Raw genomic sequence first — 22,821 nt, 5'->3', positions numbered from 1 at the left:
GCAGTAATCAGTGGAAGAGACAGACAATCTGGGCACTTTATGCAAACCCAAGAAATAATGGAGGAATGTTTTGCCATTGATAAACTTTATGGTAGTTTTGGATTAAAGGAGAAGAGTGCTTTTTTTTTTTTTCCCTTGAGACAGAGTCTTGCTCTGTCGCCCAGGCTGGAGTGCAGTGGCGCGATCTCGACTCCCTGCAATCTCCGCCTCTCCGGTTCACACCATTCTGCTACCTCAGCCTCCCGAGTAGCTGGGACTACAGGCACCTGCCACCACGCCCGGATAATTTTTTGTATTTTTCGTAGAGATGGGGTTTCACTGTGTTAGCCAGGATGGTCTCGATCTCCTGACCTCATGATCCGCCCGCCTTGGCCTCCCAAAGTGTTGTGATTACAGGTGTGAGCCACTGCACTCGACTGAAAAGTGCTTCTTAATGACTAAAATTATGTTTAGATGCAGCCAGAGTGTATGTTTTAAATGTCTGTGTGGAGATACTGTGCAAACTTATGTCTAGATCTAAGCTGCAGACAAGACAACAAGAAGCGTTTCTCATGCAAGGGGATGACTTTGTTCCAGATGCATGTTAATAGAGGGTTGGGTGCGCCTGCCCAGCCTTAGCAGTCCTGTTACATGCTGTGGTTGTCTGTTTCTTTGCTTCAGTAGAAGACATTTTTCCCCCCCTGCAACTCTTGTACACAATGTTTAGAATTAATTACATCAATGTATATTTGTACCCCAGTCTTCCCTCTGCTTGGCCTTACTCCATCCTATCACAGTCAGGCTAAGGAAGGAACTCACATGGGTGTGGCTGGAGCTGAGATTCCGGCTGGCTGCTCACTGGCTGTGTGTCTTTGAGCTAGTCATCCAGTGTCTCTGGGCTTCCCTGATTGCCCTGCTGACTGCTAGACTGGTGGAGGGTCAGTGGACTTCACCACATTTTCTTTTTTTTAAATAGAGAAATAAAATGAGATTTCTACTTCAATATGGTGTGCGGTTTTTTGTTTTTTGTTTTTTAAAGGAATTGTCAGTTGGGCACTGTGGCTCATGCCTTTAATCCCAGCACTTTGGGAGGCTGAGGCAGGCAGATCGCTTGAGCCCTGGAGTTTAAGACCAGTCTGGGCAACACGGTGAAGCCCCAGCTTTACAAAAAATACAAAAATCAGCTGGGTGTGGTGGTGTGCGGCTGTGGTCCCAGCTACTTGCGAGGCTGAGGTAGAAGGATAGCTGGAGCCCGGGAGATAGAGTTTGTGCCACTGTACTGAAGCCTGGGCAACAGAGCAAGACCTGTGTCTCCAGAAAATAAAAGGAAAAGGAAAATATCTACGGGCTGGGATGCAAAAGAGCAGTAGTGACGGGAGGGAGAGATGGGAGGAAGCCTTGTTCTGAATGTCGGCCTCCTGACTGGGGCTTCCTTGATGCACTTTTCTATCTTTCTAGCTTTTTGAGCTGAATGACTCAGGGGGATAGGTAGATGTCACTCGCCTTGGTTCCCATGCATGTTATTTTAAGCTTGGTATTTCATCTCATACTTGTGTGCAGGCCTACAGGTCAAAGATTTTTTCCCTCCTCTGTTTTTTTTTTTTTTTTTTGCAGTGGTGAAGAGTGTAGGGAAGTGAGAGTGATGATCTGAGAGTTTAGACATCTATGGTAATCCTGTTAGCTTTCAGATAAAAGTTTACATGGCATGTGTTGTAATATACCGGATATGTTTTGCATACTTTTTAACCTTGGTTGGCAGCAGGGATAGAATCACTTTTCTTGGAAACCTTTATATACAAGCAAATAGGGTAATGACACTGTTCTAGATGTGCCACAGGGATAGTTGAATGGGACTCTGGGATACTAGTCCTCATTTTGTTGAGGTTTGCTATCAAGGAGCCGTGAACCTGAATATAGGAGGCCCATATGATTCACCTCCTCGTAGATTATACAAAATGTGGCTCTGGGAAAGGGTGACAAAAAAAGCTTAATAGAAGTGGCTTTAAAAAATAGTCATTTTTGACTGATCATGGTGGCCCATGCCTGTAATCCCAGAACTTTGAGAGGCATAGGTAGGAGGATTGCTTGAGCCTGGGGGTTTTAAGACTAGCTTGGGCAACATAGCAATACCCCATCTTTATTTTAAAAAAATTAAATAGTCATTATTGCCCAATATTAATTTTATAAAAAAGTTATGCTTGGAGGGGGTTATTTTAGAGGCCATTAGGTAACATGTTACAGATTTAATCAGGATTTGAGGAAACCACCTTCTAGCTGTCACATCTTAGGGAAAAGCACCTTATTATCCACCTTCAGTCTCAGTCTCAGTGTTAGCAGTCTCCTATTTTTCAACACAGATTGAATCTGCGTGTGAGCAGAAGACTGCTTATGGTCAGAGCCCTTAAAGGGGAAAATGTAAAGAGTCACATGTATCTTCAGTTTGGAGGAATTACCAGTATTCTTGAGAAACTGAAAGTGATATCAACAGTTTTCTTGTTCCTTTTACTCTCTTGAATTTGGTCTTTAAAATAGTTGAGCACCAGTCCATGGTGGATATTGTAGAACATACAAACATACTAGATAGAGCATCTTTCCAGACAGTTAATGTTCTGGTTAGAGAGAGAAACCTAATATCTTGATGTATGAACAGTGACTTTCAGCCCACACTTCATGCCTGACATTGTGTTTACTATGTATTTTACATTTTATTTAATTCTCAGAATGACCCAGTATGTTAGGTACTTTTACTGTACCCATTTGTGCACAGGAGGAAACAGTGACACATTAAATAACTAGGCCAAGGTCAAGCTGCGCGTTTGGATTCAAACTTGGGGAACCTGACCCTAGAGCCTGCATTTGTTTTGCCGTTCTGAAATGACCAGAGTAACAGCACCATGGGCAAAATTCTGTAGTACTGGTTACAAGTCAAAGACAAAAGATGAAAATGACCTGATCTGTACTGTCACCTGTATAAGAAAATTCATGAAGGTTAAACTATAAAGTGTAGTCTCAGGAGCAAATGCAGGATGGGGCTAGGTACTCGCTTATGATACCATGAGTGTTCAGACTGGAGTGGCTTCCTGTGGTGAGTAATGTTGAATCAGGCATGCTTTCCTTCTTATCCTCCTAGTAAACTTCTTTGCTCTTCAAAACCCAAATCATCCCTGTGAAGCTTTCTTTCCTTCAGACAGAGTTAGTTTTCTCTTTGGTCTTCTGAGGCTGTTTATACCTACGCCAGGACTACAGGATGTAACTGCTAGGCCACCTTCAGTTCTTTGAAGTTAGGGACCGTCTTACTCATCATCGTATCCCAGGGGCTTAATTTAAGCAGTATCAATTACTTAGTGCGTATTGGATTCTCATTTGTCTAACAAATAGCTGAGTTGCTTAGTCACTCCAGAATTAAAGCTAGGTTTAGAATAATTGGAGCAGAAAATTAGTTGGGTGTGATGGCATGTGCCTGTAGTCTCAGCTTCTTAAGAGGCTGAGGTGGGGAGGATCACCTGAGCTCAGGGGTTTGAAGCTGCAATGAGCTGTGATTGTTCCACTGCACTGCAGCCTGGGGTGATACAGCAACACTCTGTCTCTTAAAAAAAAAAAAAAATTAGGCTGAATGCAGAGGCTCCCTATAATCCCAGCATTTTGGGAAGCCAAGGTAGGAGGATCACTTGAAGTCAGGCGTTCAACACCAACCTCGGCAACAGAACAAGACCCAGTTTCTACAAAAATGAAAAATAAAAATCAGCCAGATGTGGTGGCGTGTGCCTATAGTCTCAGCTACTCGAAGCTGAGGTAGGAGGATTGCTTGAGCCCAGGAGTTTGAGGCCTCATTGAACTATGATCATGCCACTGCACTCTCGCCTGGCAACAGAGTGAGACCATGTCTTTAGCCAAAAAAAAAAATAATAATAATAATAATTGTGGCAGAAAACTGTATATTTAGGAAAATTTATCTGGTGGTAAAGTACTGGTTGGATTGGAATTGGAAAACCTGGTAACCAGGTAAAAGCAATTATAGTAATGTGGGCAGGAGATGATTAGGGCTCCATAGAAATAGTGGTGAGGGAGAAGATACAGTCCGCAGACCTGATGGTGTTGGCTGTGGATGGAGAATATGGGGAAGAAGCAAAGGCGATCTCAAATTATGTCACCCTTCCCCTTCTTCCAAGTTTTCATTTTTAGGTGATTATGGGTCTTGGTGCACTTAGTAGTCCCTTAGTAAATGAGGCAATGGCATGGATCTCTGAATTGCTGACCCATGAACAGCAGAGTGAAAGGAGCAGATAAAGTCAAGGCAGGCACAGTCGCAAGCTTATCACCTTTGCAGATTTTAACTGTTTCTGGAACAGAAAACTTGGGTTTGTTTTAGATCTATGCAGAGCTCTCCAGGAGTATGTTCTGAGCCAAGCTTAATTCGTCATCCTGCCCAGGGATTTTAATTTTAAGTGTATGTGCCATTTGCTATTGAGGTGAGCCAAGTAACTCTTGGGGAAGCATAGGCTTATGGGATTGTAATACCTTGTGCTGCCACCCTGGCAGCTCTGAAGACAAGAGATGGTTCCTAGAAATCAGGAGCCTCATGCTCACGCTGTTACCTGCAGGCTTATTGCCAGTCCCCAGAGCTAAAATACAGTTTCTAAAGAGTCTGAAAACACCAACCTGGACTTTAGAAAATGAGGATTTTAAAATATTAAGTGTTTAAAATTGCAGTATATATATTTACATACAAGCAGATAAATCGTAAAGTTGATCATCTTTGTGTAACTAACACTCAGATAAAGAAATAGACTATTACTAGAATCCCTTCTCCTCCAAGGTAACCACTAGTCTGATTATAATACCATAAATAAGTTTTACTTATTTAAATTATTATTATTTTTTAAGAGACAAGGTCTTGCTCTGTTGCCCAGGCTAGAGTGCGTCGGTGTAGTCATACCTCACTGCAGCCTTGAACTCCTGGGCTCGAGTGATCCTCTTGCCTCAGCCTCCCAAGTAGCTGGAATTATAGGTGCGCACCACTGTGTTGGGCCTTTTTTTTTTTTTTTTTAAGATTACTATAAAGTGAATAATGAATAATGTGTTTTGGTTTCTTTCACTCTACATTGTGTTTGTGAGATTCATCTGTGTTGTTGCATGCGTCTATATTCATTCCTGTTGTCTTATAATATTCTCCTCTATCAAGAAATCACTATTCATCCATTCCAGTGATGATGAATATTTGGGTTCTTTTGACTTTTTGGGTATTGTGTGTAATAGTGCTATGAACATTTGTGTATATTTTCATTTGGTATACATGTAAAAATTTCTGTTGGGCATATATCAAGGAGTAGAATTGCAGGGTCATAAGATATGCATATGTTTAGCTGTCAGTTTTCTAGAGTGGTTGTACCAGTGTATACTCCCACCAGCAGTATATGCATGTTCTGGTTGCTCAGCATCCTCATCAACACTTGTTATTGTCAGTCTTTTAAATTATAGCCACTCTGGTAGATGTGTAGCACTACCTTATTTTAAATTTGTATTTTCCTGATAACTAATGAGGCTGAACACTTATTTATAGGCTTTTTGAATATCCTCTTTTACAAGTAATTATTTACCTGTCCAAAAAAATGGAAGTCCTTTGTCTTTTTTTTTTTTTTTTTTTTTTACTGATTTGTAGAAGTTATTTTATGCTCTGATATGAGTTCCCTGTTTTCCATTTTGCAGATAGCTCCTATTTTGTGGCTTTCTATTACACTCTCTCCATTGTGCCATCTGATGAACATTTCAACTTATCAGTCTTTTCTTTTATGGTTAGTGGTTTATGTGTTCTGTGTAAGAAAATTTTTCCTACCCCTAGATTGTGAAGATACTCTGTACCTGCAATCCTCCTGGAATTTTTGTGTGTGAATGTGTCTCACTTAGTTTTAAACTAATCTTGCCTTTCCTTAGTTTGTCAAGGTCTGAGGCTTAAATCCCAAGCACAAGGTAGGAGGCAGTCAGATAAATTTTCTTGTTCTTCATAAATTAATGCAGCGTAGGAGATAAAGTTTTTGCGTAGCCTTTGGGAATGGAAGCCTTGTCTCCCTACCACACAATGGCACTTGGATTTTGTTTTATGTTCTTTGTTCCTTTCATTACTTGAAAGTGTAATCTGCTTGGAGTATTACCTCTTCCTCACCTGCAGTTAATTCCTTAACTCACCCCAGTCTACATTCTGGCTTCACCACTTGCTTGAAACAGCTGGCCAAGGTTCCAGTGGCCTTGTTGCCAAACGGGAGCCAGGGAATTCTCCAGTATCCTTGAACCAGTATCCTTGAATGTGCCTTCTATGTCTTTTCTACTTCTGTTCTGATGGTGTGATGTTGGCAAATTCTCAGCCTCCTGATTTTTACCCTGTATACATTTACGTAGCTTCATTTTGAAATTTAGTCTGAAAAGCCCCACTAGATATGATTGGGACAAAGCCCTTAAACCTGAGGGCATGAGTCTCTAGTTTTAAAGTAGGCTTGACCACTTGCGTTGTTTTGCTTTGGTCTATTTTCATTTGGTATCTGAGACCAAATAAAAATGAGAGCAGCCATAACTACAGATTAGATGATTCCTTACGGTTTATGTAGCAGTTTTACATGGATTGTCTCATTGGACCCCATACCACTGTGTGAGGCAGGTATTGTTGTTACAGATATAGAAATGATGAAAAATGCAAGCAGCACTTATTTGTTCTTGTTGGGAAACACCTGGTGATGCCCTGGATTAGGTTTTGGAGCTTCCTTTTTCATGTAGCCATCATTTGATGGGAGAATGCATCTTTTTTTTATTTTTATTTTTATTTTAAGACTAGTGAAGTGCAGTAGTGAGAATGGGGGAAAGAGTAGAACAAGGAGTTGCATCTGTAACTGACTGCGAACAGTCCATTGAGATAACTCAGTACCTTTGGACCAGCCCATCTGGGATTCTTAGGAGTACTTTTGTCCTTCCACTTTCCGCAGGAACCGTAACTTCTTGGGTTGGGGCAGAGAGTAAAGGGTAGGTGGGACTGGGAATGGAGACAGAGTTGGATTCTTTTTGAGATTATCAGGAACTTGCCAGTAATCGTTTATTTCTCAACTCTCTTCCTCAAGAATCTAGTACTAAATAAATTTTGGTGGTTGATTGCCTGGATGTGATAAGCTCACATTTGCTCCAGGATCTACTTTAAAATGATTCAACACAAGAAGAAGTTGTATAGAGAGATGATTTGCAGATGTGCCTTTAGTTTCCAGGAACACATTTTGGCTCCAGAAGAACTATTTATTTATTTTAACATGCACTATTTTTCTTATTCTTCTGCATCTTCCCACAACCTTTTTATTTTAAATAGCAAATCCTTTTTTCAAATGAAATGGCATACCAGACTCGATTTATGAAACAGTCTATGGCGTTCTTTTATTTATGTACACTTATTTTAGAGGTTTGTATTTATAGCATTTATTTATAAAGTAAGTGAGAACAGTGAGGCTGTTTTGATCAACACAAACACTTGAAACAGATTTTAGAAGATTGCAGTCTTATTTTAGCTTCACTTTTCAGATTATTTCTGGGTTTGAAAAAATAGATAGTTTTTAATAAAACAGCTTGGCTTGCAAGCCAAGGATATTTTTTAGTTAAACCGATATGGACGTTTGAAAGAGGAGTAGGGGGCTAGGCTAATCTTTATCCTAAATATAAAGTTCAGGGAAGAAAGTCCCTCTCACTCACAAGTGCTCAAAGTACTATACAGTAATTCATCATTCAGTGTGTCACAGTTCGGGTGTCATTGCAGAACCATCATTCTGTGACCTCAGTGTGGGAGGAACAGATGTGCCTTGCACTGTATGAACGTGGCCCTGCGTTCTGTGTGGTGCATTTGAGTGTGTTGGTTGGTGTGCACACGCTTGTGAATCAAGTCTGATTCAGCCTCTGTAATTGGTACTGAGAAGTGCTGGTTTTTCCACAGAGATGAAAAGTTCCTCAGTCTTCACAAAGTCAATCACTGGACGGAGGCCTCTGGTATACTATAGTTTGACGTGTGACACATTTGAGTGTGGGCTTGTTGTTTTAAAATGCAGTTTTTATAGTCAGGTCTCAGTCCATGGGTGATGGAGAGGATATGGGGAATGGAGATAGGTAGGAAGAAAGAAGTTAAGAGATGATTAAACAATCAGAACTACTGCTGGCTCTTGATGATCTCTGGGGTAGAATTATACCAGTGATGACTCAAAAATGGTTTGGGAATGGTTACCTTTTTGAAGGCAGGTTGTGTGAAGAGTGTTAACTCAAGGTTATTTCTGCGACTCCTCTTACTTGAATAAGAATAAAGGAAGTGGGATTTGGGGCTCAATATAAACCCCAAAGGGAGAGGATGAGCACTGGGGGCCTTGGGCCCTCTCCTCTTCATTTCCAACCTGAGCAGTTCTGCTGAGAGTCTGGCTTTCACTGTGGGCCTGTGGTTTAGAGGAACTAATTTTGAATCCCTATTTAGCTTGGTTCTCAGCTGTACTTTAATCTCTGTTGGCTGCTCATGTGAGATTGAGAATTGACTGTATGACTCCTGGAATGCCTTCAAAAACCGCCAAGAATCCATGGCCAGGTGCAGTGAGTGACTCACACTTGTAGTCCCATTGCTTTGGGAGGCTGGGACGGGAAGATAGCTTGAGCCCAGGAATTCAGGGCTGCAGTGAGCTATGATTTTACCACTGTACTTCAGCCTCGGCAAAGAGAGACCCTGTCTCTTAAAAAAAGACAACTCTCCCCGGTTCCCCCCAAAAACCCCTGAGAATCCATGAAGCAGTTTGATATAAGTGCTGTGAATCAAAATATGGCAAATTATTCAGACGCAGGAAAAATGTATCAGGGATGGATAGTCTATGAGGAGCCCTGGCCTTCTTGAATCTCCCCACTCTGCCCATTCAGGAAGGGCCAGGGGCTAATTTGCTTTCAACCATGATTCCAGAGTTGAATTTTGAATTTCCTCTTTCCTTAGCATACATAATTGAAAATCAGCTGCACAGTAGCATGAATTTATAGAGGCTGCAGCAACAGCATTGGGTTTCGAGTCAGCTGGGAAATTCCCTTCAGTTTTTCTGGTGTATACCATGCATTTGAAGAATGTTGAACCAAGATTTTGAGGAAGTAAATTGCCCTTGCTGTTGAATGTGACTTAGAAGGAACTGAGGAACAGTGGAACTGAAGATACAGCTTACTGATTTTTTTTCAAATTCCTTTGTAGGCATCTGAAGAAGCCTCTCTCAGGGCACTGGAAAGTCTGATGACAGAATTTTTTCACGATTGTACGAGCAATGAAAGAAAACGTGAGATAGGTAAGTGGAGCGTTGACTTGTAAAGAAGAATTTATAATGAGGAGGCCCTGGTAGGGAGGAAGGAGTTGTTCATAGCCGTGACTGCATGCTTTCCCCTGGAATTCTTACTTTTTTCACTCTGATTCTGCTGGCGCGTGGCTGGGGAAACCCCTCCACTTGACCAAAGGAAAGAAAATCCATCACTGTGGATCTTAATTTCAGCAATGTTGTTGAACTTTTATATAAGAAGCCTTCGACTTTTTGGTGGAGGGTCTAGGGTGAGTGGGACAGGGTCTCGCTATGTTGCCCAGGCTGCTTTTGAACTCCTGGCCTCAAGTGATCCTCCGTCTCAGCCTCCTGAATAGCTGGGATTATAAGCGTGAGCCACCGCACCTGGATGGTTATTTAAAGAAAAACAATAACAACTCTGGAAAGTGTCAAAATCAACGTGTTTTGCTGTGCAGAGGTCTGATCTGAACCTAATAGTGCCCAGAAATCCCATAACTGGTATTACATTTGAGGACTTCCTGCTGCCTGGGCAACATAAGATTCTGTCTCAAAAAAAATTTTTTTTTTTTTTGAGTCGGAGTCTCGCTCTGTTGCCCAGGCTGGAGTGTGGTGGCACGATCTTGGCTCACTGCACTCTCCGTCTTCTGGGTTCATGCCATTCTCTGACCTCAGCCTCCCGTGTAGCTAGGACTGCAGGCGCCCGCCACCACGGCCAGCTCATTTTTTTGTGTTTTTAGTAGAGACAGGGTTTCATCATGTTAGCCAGGATGGTCTCAATCTCCTGACCTCATGATCCGCCCGCCTCGGCCTCCGAAAGTGTTGAGATTACAGGCGCAAGCCACCGCCCCCGCCTCCCCCCCCTTTTTTTTTTGAGAGGGAGTCTCGCTCTGTTGCCCAGGCTGGAGTTCAGTGGGGTGATCTCGGCTCACTGCAACCTCCGCCCCCTGAGTTCAAGCGATTCTCCTGCCTCAGTCTCCCATGTTCCTGGGATTACAGGTGCCCACCACCACCCCCGGCTAATTTTTTGTATTTATAGTAGAGACGGGGTTTCACCCATATTAGCCAGACTGGTCTTGAACTCCTGACCTCAAGAGATCTGCCCACCTCGGCCTCCCAAAGTGCTGGGATTACAGGTGTGAGCCACCATGCCTGGCCATTAGTCTTCGATATTCTGACACTCTATTCTTTGAAGTCTTTTTTTAGATTATAATTGAAATGCTTTTGATTCTTTAATTTTTGGTTTGCAAATCAAATATTGCTCACCTTCTTTTTTTTTTTTTGAGAAAGAGTCTCGCTCTGTGACCCAGGCTGGAGTGCAGTGGTGCCACCTTGGCTCGCTGCAAGCTGTGCCTCCCAGGTTCATGCCTTTCTCCTGCCTCAGCCTCCCGAGTAGCTGGAACTACAGGCGCCCGCCACCACGCCCAGCTAATTTTTTGTATTTTTAGTAGAGACAGAGTTTCACCGTGTTACCAGGATGGTCTCGATCTCCTGACCTCGTGATCCACCCACTTCGGCCTCCCAAAGTGCTGGGATTACAGGCGTGAGCCACCTCGCCCGGCAAACATTTTTTGTTTGTTTGTTTGTTTTTGAGATGGAAATCTCCCTCTGTTGCCCAGGCTGGAGTGCAGTAGCACGATCTTGGCTCACTGCAACCTCTGCCTTGCTCACCTTTTATTTCATGAATTAAACATAGCACCTGCTGAACATGTTCATATTCTCATCTGATCTTAAAAGAGATTTAAGTAGCCAAATGCTCCAGATGCCAAATTTGAATGCAGGCTGAGGGGAATCCGGGGGTTTGTTTCTATACAGTAGGCTTGTCTTAGTTAGTTCTCTTTGTACCTAGTCATTGTAGCTTTATTTGAGTGTGTGGGCTTGGACCACTTACTGCTTCTTTTCTATGGTCTTGAGATAAACTCTAGGCTTTTCCTAGTTTGGTCAGAGAAAGGAAGGAAGCCTTTTCTTCAAAGGGCTCCACCCACCCTCCAGCAAAGGTAAATTACTAGTGCTCTAGAAATTGATAGAGCTGTTAGCAGGACCTTGAGACGGTGTGGTCATTGTAGAGTGGAGGAAACAGAAGCATCGAGGAGCAGTGACTCACTTGGGGTCAGACTCAGAGTCTAGAACAGAGCCCAGAGTTCCTCAGTTCCAGTCCGGTTTGACTTCATCTTGGGGATTCACAGAAACCTTTGCTTAATTATTAGGGCAGGCTGTTAGCTTCCTTTTATGGATTTGTAATTAACTTTTATTTTTATTAAAATAATTTTTTTGACTGGGCATGGTGACTCATGCCTGCAATCTCAGCACTTTGGGAGGTCAAGGCAAGTGGAATACTTGAGCCCAGGGGTTTGAGACCAGTTTGGGCAACATAGTAAGACTCCGTCTCTACAAAAATATGTTTCCCCCCTAATATCTCTTCAGGAAAACAGCACCATTGAGTGCTATGGCATCCTATAGAGAACTTCAGTCTTTGGTCATAGCATTAAGAGCTCACGGTTTCACAGCCCTGTGAGCCCTCTTTGAAATGATCTAAAATTGAAAGGCTTGGATTTTTTTTTTTTTTTTTTTTTGAGACGGAGCCTCACTCTGTTGCCACGCATGCAGTGGCGCAGTCTCGGCTCACTGCAACCTCCGCTTCCCGGGTTCAAGCGATTCTCCTGCCTCAGCCTCCCGAGTAGCTAGGACTAGAGGCGTGCGCCACCACACCCAGCTAATTTTTGTATTTTTAGTAGAGATGGGGTTTCACAGTGTTGGCCAGGATAGTCTATCTCTTGACCTTGTGATACGCCCGCCTTGGCCTCCCAAAGTGGTGGGATTAACAGGCGTGAGCCAACAGGCCCGGCCTTTTTCTTTTCTTTTCTTTTTTTTTAAAGAGATAGTATTTTGCTCTTATCACTCAGGCTGGATGTAGTGGCATGATCATAGCTCATTGCAACCTCGGCCTCCTGGGCTAAAGCTTCAGGCACACCAAAGCTGTTCATTTTGAGACTCTCCTAAGTTGTTGAGTTTTTTTTCTTTAAATAGCCATCTGGGCGTGGTGGCTCATGCTTATAATCCTAGCTATTCAGGTGGCTGACAGGAGGATCACTAGAGGCCAGGAGTTAAAGACCAGCCTGGACAACATAGTAAGGTCTCCTCCTGCCTCAGCCTTCTGAGTAACTAGGACTACAGGCATGTGCCACCATATCTAGTTAAGTTTTTCTTTGTTTCGTAGAGACAGGGTCTCGGTGTTGCCCAGGCTGGTCTTTGAACTCCTGGCCTCAAGCAGTCCTCCTGCCTCAGCCTCTCAAAGTGCTGGAATTACAGATGTGAGCCACTGTGCCTGGCCTTTCCATGGATTTTTTTTTTTTTATGAGACTGCCTCGTTGGATTTAGCTTAAGTTGTAGGGAACTAGCAGAGCAATGACTTGAGGATTAGAAGAAACCGCTGTGTATTCTGCTTTTCCAAAGGCTTTCTAGAATCTCTCAAAGTTGTGGGCCTTTGTACTTTTACCCTTTTTGGATTATATTTCATGACCAGTGCAGCAGCTCAAGGTGACTAAGGGACAGCATGTCGAGAAACATAATGGTAGCCCCGTAATGCTTGTTGCCTTGTGGGTTCTGGCTGATGCCATCAGCAGCCTGAGGAGGAGGAGGAACACCTTTCTAACCAACATGATGTGTGGACAGGGCTGCTCGCCGCAACACTGGTCATCGTTGCTCTCGCCTCAGGTCATTTCACTTTTTTGGTGGCGGTGTTTTAAAATAAAAACCAACCCAAATGAAGAGTTAGCCATTTTGAATTCCTTGCATTTTTTTTTCCTTTCCTATCTTTGTAGGGTTAGTCTTAATCTTTTCTTTTTCTGCCTTTCTAGCCATCATTTTGTGTGTGAACAATGTAGACTCCACTGAAGATTTGTAGAGGAATGGTGAGGTGCTAGAATGTAGCTCACATTCAGAGGAAGTTAGCTAGCAGTTTTAAGAAGATGGAAGGGTACTCTTAGAACATTCCAGCCACATATTAGCTTAAATAAGAACTTTAGCAGTGAAAGTTTCTCTGCCTAGAGAAATATCCATAGCAAGGTTATTGGCTTTTAGATGGCTGAAAATATTGTCAGTGTCCATGGTCACCTCAGATGCAGAAAAATATTGTATGATTTATTCTTTCTATCTTGAAGAATCTGCTGGTTTTGACATCATTTACATTATATGCAGAGAGGAATGTTTAAATAGTAATAAGATAGCCCAACCTTGTCTAATTTCATGTATTTTCATAGCTTTCTTTTGTTACCATTTAACTTTTCCAGAGGAGCTTCTTAATAACTTTGCCCAGCAAATAGGAGCCTGGAGATTCTGCCTGTACTTTCTCTCCAGCACTAGGAATGACTATGTAATGATGTACAGTTTAACAGTTTTTGAGGTAAGTTGTCAGTAATTTTATACTCTTCTGAAAAGGATTTTGTAGTCGTATTGCCATATCATTGGCACTAGACTAGAGCTGTAATGTGCTGGGAGAGGGTAGCTCAGCTCTGGGACATCGTCCCACATACTGTCTTTATGTAGCTGTGTGTTGTTTGGGGCATCTTCCATCTTCCACACTAGAAAGGTAAGATGGATGGTTGACTTTAGGGTTAAGTAGGTAGGTCATTTGTGGTAACATATAACTGTTCCCTGCCTATTATCATTGATAAGGGAAAGATAATTAAAAACATTTTAGGAGGAGAAATGATAACCATAATAGCATCATCCCCAACAGCAAAAAGTTTTATTTATATCACCTCTCTTCCAATTCTTGTTTTCTGTGTGCACCTTTAAAAAATCTAATTGTAGGCTGGGCGCAGTGGCTCATGCCTGTAATCCCAGCACTTTGAGGGGCTGAGGTGGGCGGATCAATGAGGTCAGGAGGTGGAGAGCATCCTGGCTAACACGGTGAAACCCCGTCTCTACTAAAAATACAAAAAAAAAAAAAAAAAAAAAAAAAAAAATTAACCGGGCGTGGTGGCGGGCACCTGTAGTCCCAGCTACTCAGGAGGTTGTGGTAGGAGAATGGCATGAGCCCGGGAGGCGGAGCTTACAGTGAGCCCAGATTGTGCCACTGTGCTCCAGCCTGAAAAAAAAAAAAAAATCTAGTTGTAATCATATTGCCCATGATATTTTGTATTCTGCTTTTCCCCACTTTATTTTATATCTCCACATGTAGTTATGACATTATTCACCAAGGCATTCTTCTGTTTTTGAACATTGAAGTTGTTTCTGTCAGTATATTTTGGTGGCTATTAGAGACAGTGGTGTAAAAAAGTTTTTACACATACAGCTTTTTGTTTCTGTTATGGGACTGCTGTGTCATAAGATTCGAATACTTTTATTATTCTTATTGCCATATTGCCCCAAACCTTTATTTAAAGAGGGTTTCTTGTTTATAAGTGATATAGCTATCTGTGGGATGAAAAGCAGTTATTTTTGTGTATAGGTTGTTAACTTAAAAGATGTGTATTTGTTTTTCAGAATCTGATCAATAAAATGTGGCTTGGGGTCCCATCTCAGGATAAGATGGAAATCCGTAGCTGCCTGCCCAAACTCCTTTTGGCTCACCATAAAACCTTACCTTACTTTATCCGGAACAAGCTCTGCAAAGTTATTGTTGATATTGGACGTCAGGATTGGCCCATGTTCTATCACGACTTTTTTACTAACATTTTACAGGTAAGGATATGCCTAAGGAAACTTTATCTTGTAAATAGTTTGTTTGTTGAAGTGATTATTTCCTTGTCCTGAAGAGGACTTTTAAGATTAGCATTTTAGAACTGCAGTAGTGAGGTTATTGTAGGACAGATTATCACATTCACTTAACTTTATATTTATAAGACATATTGTATCTTTGTGCAGTGGAGAAAGTGGGGGAGAAAAACCTAATCTCTTTGTTAACCTGTTGTGCAGTTTGTTCAGCCAGTATTTGAAAGTCTGTTAGGTGCTGTACTAGGTGTTAAGGGTACAAGGGTGAGGCCTTCAGTAGTTTCAGCATTTAGTGGGGGAAATAGCTGTGCAAACAGTAATTACTCAATAATATGGTAATTATTATGGGAGTATATGCAGAGTGCTGTGGTGGCATAGCATGTAGACTTAGTGGTGTTGGGCTGAGATGTGAGATGGCGAAGTGGTAGAGTAAGGGGCTAGATTGATGGGCAGAGGCCAGGCCAGGAAGGGTTGGGGGGTTCCATTGTGCAATTCGTAGTTTTTCCTAGGGAGCTAATGAAAATTTTGAAGAGGGAGAAAACATGGCTACATGTTTATGGTGGAATGATGGCTAGCTGGGGTTTGGGTTGCAGAGGGGCGAGGTGAGAGGGAAAGAGGCAGGATGAAGAGGATCTGAACCAAAAGGAGATGACCTGGTGGGTGGAGGTGAGGCACCCAGGGGATAGGGGCAGGAAGCCAGTGACACTAGGTGAGAGGGGAGAGAAGGGAGGAATCTATAATGACTTCCAATTTTCTGGTTCAGATAGATTTTTCAGGCCAGGGTTGAAAGAAGGGGAATGAGTTTGGGCAGAAGTTGGTGAATTCAGTTTGATAGAAAATGCATTTAAAATTTGTGTTCCTTCTCTGTAATAACTAATGAGACATTAGGAAGTGTGGATCTGGGGTCAGGATTTAGAAGTCAGAAGGGAGTAGTTGTGACCTAAAAGCTATGAGGGAGATGCTGTTGCTCATTTGAATCCTGTGGTCAAGTTGGAAACATTTTCATGTTATTGAGCTAGTCTTGGGTATGCAGGAAATGGTATTATATACAGTTTATAGAAATAAAGTTCTTTGAAAATTGGTTATAGTCTCAGTGACTGTAGGATTTTCCAGAACAATATCATTTTCTAATGTTCTGCCTGCTCTTCATTCAAACCATTTTAATGATGCAGCAATTAAAAAAGAATTCAGCCTCCAAAGTGCTTCTCTCAGATTGTCTCTCAGAAGGGCACAAAAATTCTTCATTTAGTTTTGTTTTGTATAGTGCTTCATTCATCTAGAGATATATTGGGTTGTTACTGCCAAGGAGATTCATGCCTTTATTCAAATAGTCAACTATTTGTTGAACACTAAGCACGTGAAGGGATATGGTAATGAACAAACACCAGGTCCCTGCCTTTCTGGAGTTTATGATCTCAGGGCGGGGATGGGGGCATCAGCAAACAATAAGCAGATACACACTTGGAGGTATTTATAAGTATGATGAAAACTCAATCCAGGGAAGGGGAAAGAAACTAGCAGGGGCTGTGTTTAGATGGGATGCTCGTAGAAGGCTTTTCTGGGGACAGACATTTGAGCAGAAACCTGAGTGGGGGTTATGGGGTGAACCACGTGGGTATCTAGGGGAACAGTATTTGGGGCAGAGGATAGCAGGTGCACAGGATCTGAGGAATGGCAAGCAGGCGAGTAGGCCTGGACTCGGGGGACATGAGACAGGAGACACTTCCCTGGCGTTCTGTCCAATACACTTGCCTTCACTCCAAGTTGAGGATGGTTATGGTAACCCTTTCCAAGGCTTTCTTAAGTGGGCGCCAGGGAAGCCCACTGGAGACAGGAAAGACTAAGAGTGTTTGGAGTCTTCTAAGTGAACCTATTCCTGGGTTGGTTAGTGGTGCGTCCTGTGACAAGAGAAGGACCTTGAGATGGAGAGTCACAGGCCTGATGATAGCAGGTAAGGAGGAGCCACAGTTGCACCGCTGGGATTGGTGTGATGAAGAACAGAACGTTTCCTGGCTACATTTGAAGTATAATTATTTGTAACAAAAGATGGATTTGGAAGAGAGCACTTTTAGGTGAAAGGCTTCTGGAGGTTTAAAAAGGCTAGTTGTCCACTGTTCTCCACCACCTCCCCCTTTCAGCCCCTTCAATAATGACTCCTTTAACCTCATGTAGCTTTTGTGACTTTGAGACACCATATGGTAGAAAGAGCCAGACTCTCAGGCAGCAGGTTTGGGTTCTGCACCAACTTTGTAAAGTCATCTTTTTCTTTTCTTTAATTTTAATAAAGATAGAGTGTCACTATTGTTGCCTAGGCTGGCCTTGACCTCTTGGCCTCAAGTGATCTTCCTGCCGTGGCCTCTCAAAGTGCTAGGATTATAGGCGTGAGCCACTGCCCCTAACCTAAAGTCCTCTTTGATTTTAGCACCTCCTGCTGCTTACGTAAGCTTCCCTTTCTTTCTTTGTAAAATGAGAGGCTTGGACTAAGTGATCTTTGAAATCCTTTCCAGTTGTGTTATGTCCTGCTTCTTATTTATTCTTGTGAACTAGACAATGGCATATAAGCCTTGTCAAGAATGATCAGTGCTCAACTGCTGACATTTCTGATAATATAGTTATCCCTTTGTATCTGTGGGGGATTAGTTCCAGGACCCACTTGGATACCAAAATTCATGGATGCCGAATTCCCTGATATAAAAAAGCATAGTTTGCATGTAACCTATGCACATCCTTTTGTGTAGGTTAGACCATCTCTAGATTACTTCTAATACCTAATAGAACATAAATGTTCTGTAAGTAGTTGCTATACTGAGGCTGAGGCGGGCAGATCATGAGTTCGGGAGATTGAGACCATCTGGCTAACACTGTGAAACCCTGTCTCTACTAAAAATACAAAAATAATTAGCCAGGCGTGGTGGCGGGTGCCTGTAGTTGTAGGTACTGGGGAGACTGAGGCAGGAGAATGGCGTGAACCCAGGAGGTGAAGCTTGCAGTGAGCCGAGATCGCGCCACTGCACTCCGTCAAAAAAAACAAAAACAAAAAAAACCCCAGTTGTTATACTTGTATTGTTTAGTAAATAATGACAATTAAAAACTATACATGTTTAATACAGATGCAGCCGTTTTTTCTTCTTTTTCCTGATTATGTTCTATCTGTGGTTGTTTGAACCCTTGGATACAGAACTCATGGGTGTGGAGGGCTAACTGTAAATGTTTTCTTCAGATATTGGTAAATAATGCCAAACTAGTTCTGGAATCAGTTTCACCATCACATGATCCTTTGAGTAAATCATCTAAAGCGTTTTTTTGGGCTCATGTTGTGTTTGCAGTCTGGGGTGCATGGTTTTGTTTTTTTTGAACTCTGTGACAGTTTGTTGGGTGGTATCTATGCAGTTTTTGTTATAATTGTAGTGACCACCATAAGCAGATAGAGAGGGGTTGATTTGGTAACCCAGCCTTACGTGCTGTGGGTTGGTTATACCCTTTCTAGGCTGCTGGAGAAGTAATCGAAATTGAAACCGACCCCTTTCCTTCCCACCTGCCCGCATATACGCCAGCGCACATGCGACACCAACGGTTCTAGAACCTGTTCTTCAAATTCCTGAAGTCTGTTGAGCAGAACCTGTGGTCACATTGTGCCTGGGACCAGATACTTAAGGGGCAAGCAGCACAGGAGAGAATTGCTGTTTCTTCTGTTGGGTTGTGTAATAAAAACGATGGAACCTTTTCAGAAGTTCACACTAGAAACCTGAACTTATTCTTCAACCTGCAGGAGCTCATTGTCTGTTAAACTGCAGAGATTACCTGTGTTACAAGCTTAAATTAAAGATGTGAAGATGGTAAAGGGAAACACTATTTTAATAAAAAGCTTTCTGGGTACAAAGCTAATGAGAAGAAAAATTACACATTTTATCAAGCTCTTTCTCAAGTAAAGAATAGTTTTCTCTTTTCATCTGGCTTCTCGCCTGACCTTCTCCCTTTCCCCTAAATGGTGAGAGGAAGGAGAACTTGCAGATAGATTTTTTCATATTGTGGGGGATTTTTATTTCTGGGAAGTACAGCATTTCATATTTATAGGAAGGTATATATTGCCAAATGGGATATTTGGCATTATGAGTCATTTCCAGCTGAGAGAGTAAGAATGCAGCCTGGAGGGGAAAATAGAGACAAGAGGTAGAGGAGAAAGAAAGGAAAAGGAGGAAGTAATGGGAATCTTTTAGAATATAGACCGATAAGCCAGAGGTCTCCAAATGGAAAGAGAGGCTTACCAAGGATCAGTTCTACTTCATTGTGTGAAGAGAAATTTCCTGTCCTCCCTATACTGCATGATCTGAATTTAAGTCAGTGTTAGAAATAGGCCCAATTTTTAGAAAACAAAGATAAAAATTGTGGAGAATATACAGAGTTTTAGTGTTCAAGAGACCTGAATTTATAGAGAGCATTTTAAACACATCATTCATTGCTGCTGGTTACCTAGTGCTGCTTCTGAAGACACTTGAATTTACCTTAAGTTCCCATTATTGAGTACTTGTCCTGTTCTTTAGGGATGAGCTTTTCCTTGCTTTGTGATAGGGAGAGTTATTTGTAAGGGAAAGGAATGTACCCTGCATTTCTTTTCTTTTCTTTTCTTTTTTTTTTTTGAGATGGAGTCTTGCTCTCTTGCCCAGGCTGGAGTACAGTGGGGTGATCTCGGCTCACTGCAACCTTTGCCTCCTGGGTTCAAGTGATCCTCCTGCCTTAGCCTCCTGAGTAGCTGGGACTATAGGTGCTTGCCACCACACCCAGCTAATTTTTGTATTTTTGGTAGAGATGGAGTTTCACCATGTTGGCTAGCCTGGTCTCGAACTGCTGACCTCAAGTGATCTGCCCGCCTCGACCTCCCAAAGTGCTGGGATTACAGGCATGAGCCACCACGCCCAGCTTGTACCCTATATTTTTTGAAGTGAAGAATATAAAATCTGTATGGGTACAGTTCCTGAGTGTTCTCCTCTTCCCTAAAGTTTATATATATTTTTAGCTTGAGTAAGTAAAAGGAAAGCGTGTCAGGGAATTAACTACATTTAAACTTAATTAAGATTAAAGAAAAACTTGAAGTGCTTTTCAAATTGTCTGCTCTTTTATAGATTGTAGCAATTAACAGATAATCTTAGTGGCAACTTGTTTACTTTTATCATTTCTGGAAATTAAAAAATAAATGTAATAGTAATGCTTTGAATTTTGTAAAAATGATTAGGAAGATGTAGGTAGTGCTATGCTATTGAAGGCGTACTTTTTTTGTCTCATTTAATTAAACTTTCTTATGGTAGAGAGACTATTATAGGTGATAGAAAAAGTAACTTAATTTGCTACATAGGTATTTGCAAAATCTTAACTAGTCATAGTTTAATGACATGTATGTGTGCTGTTGCTCTGCCATATTTAATCATGACCTTCTCTGAAGCATGCAGAGTTTAGAAGTATAAAGTTGGTTTAACAGCATGCGTATTGAAAAGACATCACAAATTGATTTACACATCTTAATCACTAATATAGATGTAATTTATATACATGTACACGCAAAACTTGGTTACTAGAAAAAGTAACAAAGGCTGTGGTAGGAATCTGGACATGTATAAAAATGGTCATGTTAGGTATAAAAGACCATTGTTTTCTAGCTGTTTTTAAGTTCATGGTATTAGAATTTTTATCTGTAAAATATGATGAGAATGTACTTTGAATGGTTAAAAAGAGCTCCCTAAATATCCTCTAAGTGATGTTTATTTTTTTTTTATTTGAGACGGAGTTTTACTCTTTTTGCCTAGGCTAGAGTGCAATGGTACGATCTCAGCTCACTGCAACCTCTGCCTCCTGGGTTCAAGTGATTCTCCTGCCTTAGCTTCCCGAGTAGCTGGGATTATAGGCATGCGCCACCATACCCGGCTAATTTTGTATTTTTAGTAGAGATGGGGTTTCTCCATGTTGATCAGGCTGGTCTCGAACTCCCTACATCAGGTGATCCACCTGTCTCGGCCTCCCAACGTGCTGGGATTACAGGTGTGAATCACTGCACCCGGCCTCTAACTGATGTTTCTGAAGTGTTGATTTATGTTCATATAAGATTAAACACACACAGATGCTTCACAGCTTTAATACTGCTGAGTCCTCTTTGTACTTTATTAGTCCAACACTCTGCTCAGAACATGGTTTTTCCCGGCAGTTGATCCAGTCCCCTGTGACAACCCCTCTTGGGCTGATCATGTTGAAGACAACTTCAGAAGAGCTGGCTTGTCCCCGTGAGGACCTCAGTGTGGCTCGGAAGGAGGAGTTGCGGAAGCTGCTACTGGACCAGGTGCAGACAGTGCTTGGGCTACTGACAGGTGAGCAGTATGGTAGTATACAGAGATAGAGGCCTGCCCGCAGGCACCCAGAGTTCAGGCCTTGGCGCTCAGCAGCTTTGAGCAGTTGTTTGTGCTGTTTCTGAGATAGCGTGAAAATGGGAAGCTGCATTCCCAACACCTGTAGCCCAGTGTCTAGCACATAGTAGGACCGCAAAATAGATTTGAGCCTTATTTTCCTCGTAGTCTTTCACTAATTGGTCCTCACTGTAACTGTGATCAGTGAGGGAGAGTCCAGGTCATAGGAGTATGCCTACAGTGCCAATCACTGCATGGTAAGTTAGGTGGGTGGCAGGCACTCTATGTAAAATAATTTGAATTGAAGATCAGGAGAAGTTGGAGTAGGAGGATATGAAAATTCCTGTTCTGGGTAAGGAAATGAGACGTGGTGTGGAGCCATCTCCTCGTGCACTAGGTTGTAGTTGTATGTAGCATTTTGTCTCTTCTGTTTGATGAGTGCCTCGTGACAAGGTGTAAAGGGTAAGAAGAAACAGAAAGCAAACCACAACATGAGACAGGAAGGTAGGAGGAGAGGGGAGTACCCTGGGTGCCCGGGGTGGCTTCTCTGTGCTGCTGTGAGACCTGTTTGCTAGGGAGGCACGTATGCAATGCCTGGCCATGAGGCCCTGGGAGTGCCGGGAGCCTGGGCTTGCTACTTGAGGGAAACTTGTAGTGAAAAGAATGTTTTTATCTCTGACTCCTTTATCCAGGCTTCTTCTTGGATGTCTAGGAACTTTCTTTGTATCTCCAGTTTAGTGCTTGGCATGTGGTGGGCGCTTAAAATTGGCTGAAAGAACCATTGATTTAAAAAGTAAACTTGGGTTAGTGCAATGGCTCAGGCCTGTAATCCCAGCACTTTGGGAGGCTGAGGTGGGAGGATCACTTGAGCCCAGGAGTTTGAGACCAGACTGGGCAGCATATTGAGAGACCCATTTCTGGAAAAAACAAAACAGAACAAACCAAAAAGTTAGCTGGGTGTGATGATGCATGCCTGTATTCCCAGATACTCAGGAGGCTAAAGAAGGAGAATTGCTTGAGCTCAGGAGTTTGAGGCTGCAGTGAGCTATGATCATACCACTGCATTCCAGCCTGGGTAACAGAGTGAGACCCTGTCTCTTAAAAAAAAAAAAAAAAAAAAAAAGAGAGAGAGAGAGAAAGAGCTCGGCATTTGCCCCCACATCCTTCCCTAAAGCCCCAGGGGTAGACCTAAACCTTCAGAGTATTTGTTCGTTCAAAGCACTTTTTTTTTTCTTTTTCCTTTTTTTGAGACAGGATCTCTCTCTGTTGCCCAGGCTGGAGTGTGGTGATGTGAACACAGCTTACTGCAGCCTCAAATTTTGGGACCTAAGTGATCCTTCTACCTCAATCTCCCCAGAAGCTGGGACCACAGGCAGGCGGCACCACACCTGGCTAATTTTTGTATTTTTAGTAGACATACAGTCTCCCTGTGT

General features: G+C 42.3%; 1 protein-coding gene and 1 pseudogene across 3 annotated transcripts in view; one reads left to right on the top strand and one right to left on the bottom strand.

Moving 5' to 3' along the window:
• The window catches only part of XPO6 (exportin 6), a 114,797-nt gene that overhangs the window by 21,603 nt on the left and 70,373 nt on the right, over positions 1-22,821 (top strand). For 2 of the 3 annotated variants that reach the window (XM_010388642.2, XM_010388641.2), the window contains exons 2-5: positions 9,209-9,299; positions 13,574-13,686; positions 14,772-14,969; positions 21,193-21,352. In XM_010388642.2, coding sequence (XP_010386944.1) covers positions 9,209-9,299; positions 13,574-13,686; positions 14,772-14,969; positions 21,193-21,352 — 562 coding nt within the window. Of the gene's footprint in view, positions 1-9,208; positions 9,300-13,573; positions 13,687-14,771; positions 14,970-21,192; positions 21,353-22,821 lie in introns of those variants that run through there. The other variant, XM_030924948.1, reaches the window with a different exon arrangement.
• Positions 11,693-11,818, bottom strand: LOC115895343 (annotated as a pseudogene).

The sequence above is a fragment of the Rhinopithecus roxellana genome, chromosome 20 (genome assembly GCF_007565055.1).
Source record: "Rhinopithecus roxellana isolate Shanxi Qingling chromosome 20, ASM756505v1, whole genome shotgun sequence".
NCBI lineage: Eukaryota > Metazoa > Chordata > Mammalia > Primates > Cercopithecidae > Rhinopithecus > Rhinopithecus roxellana.
This window is presented reverse-complemented; position numbering and strand designations above follow the sequence as displayed.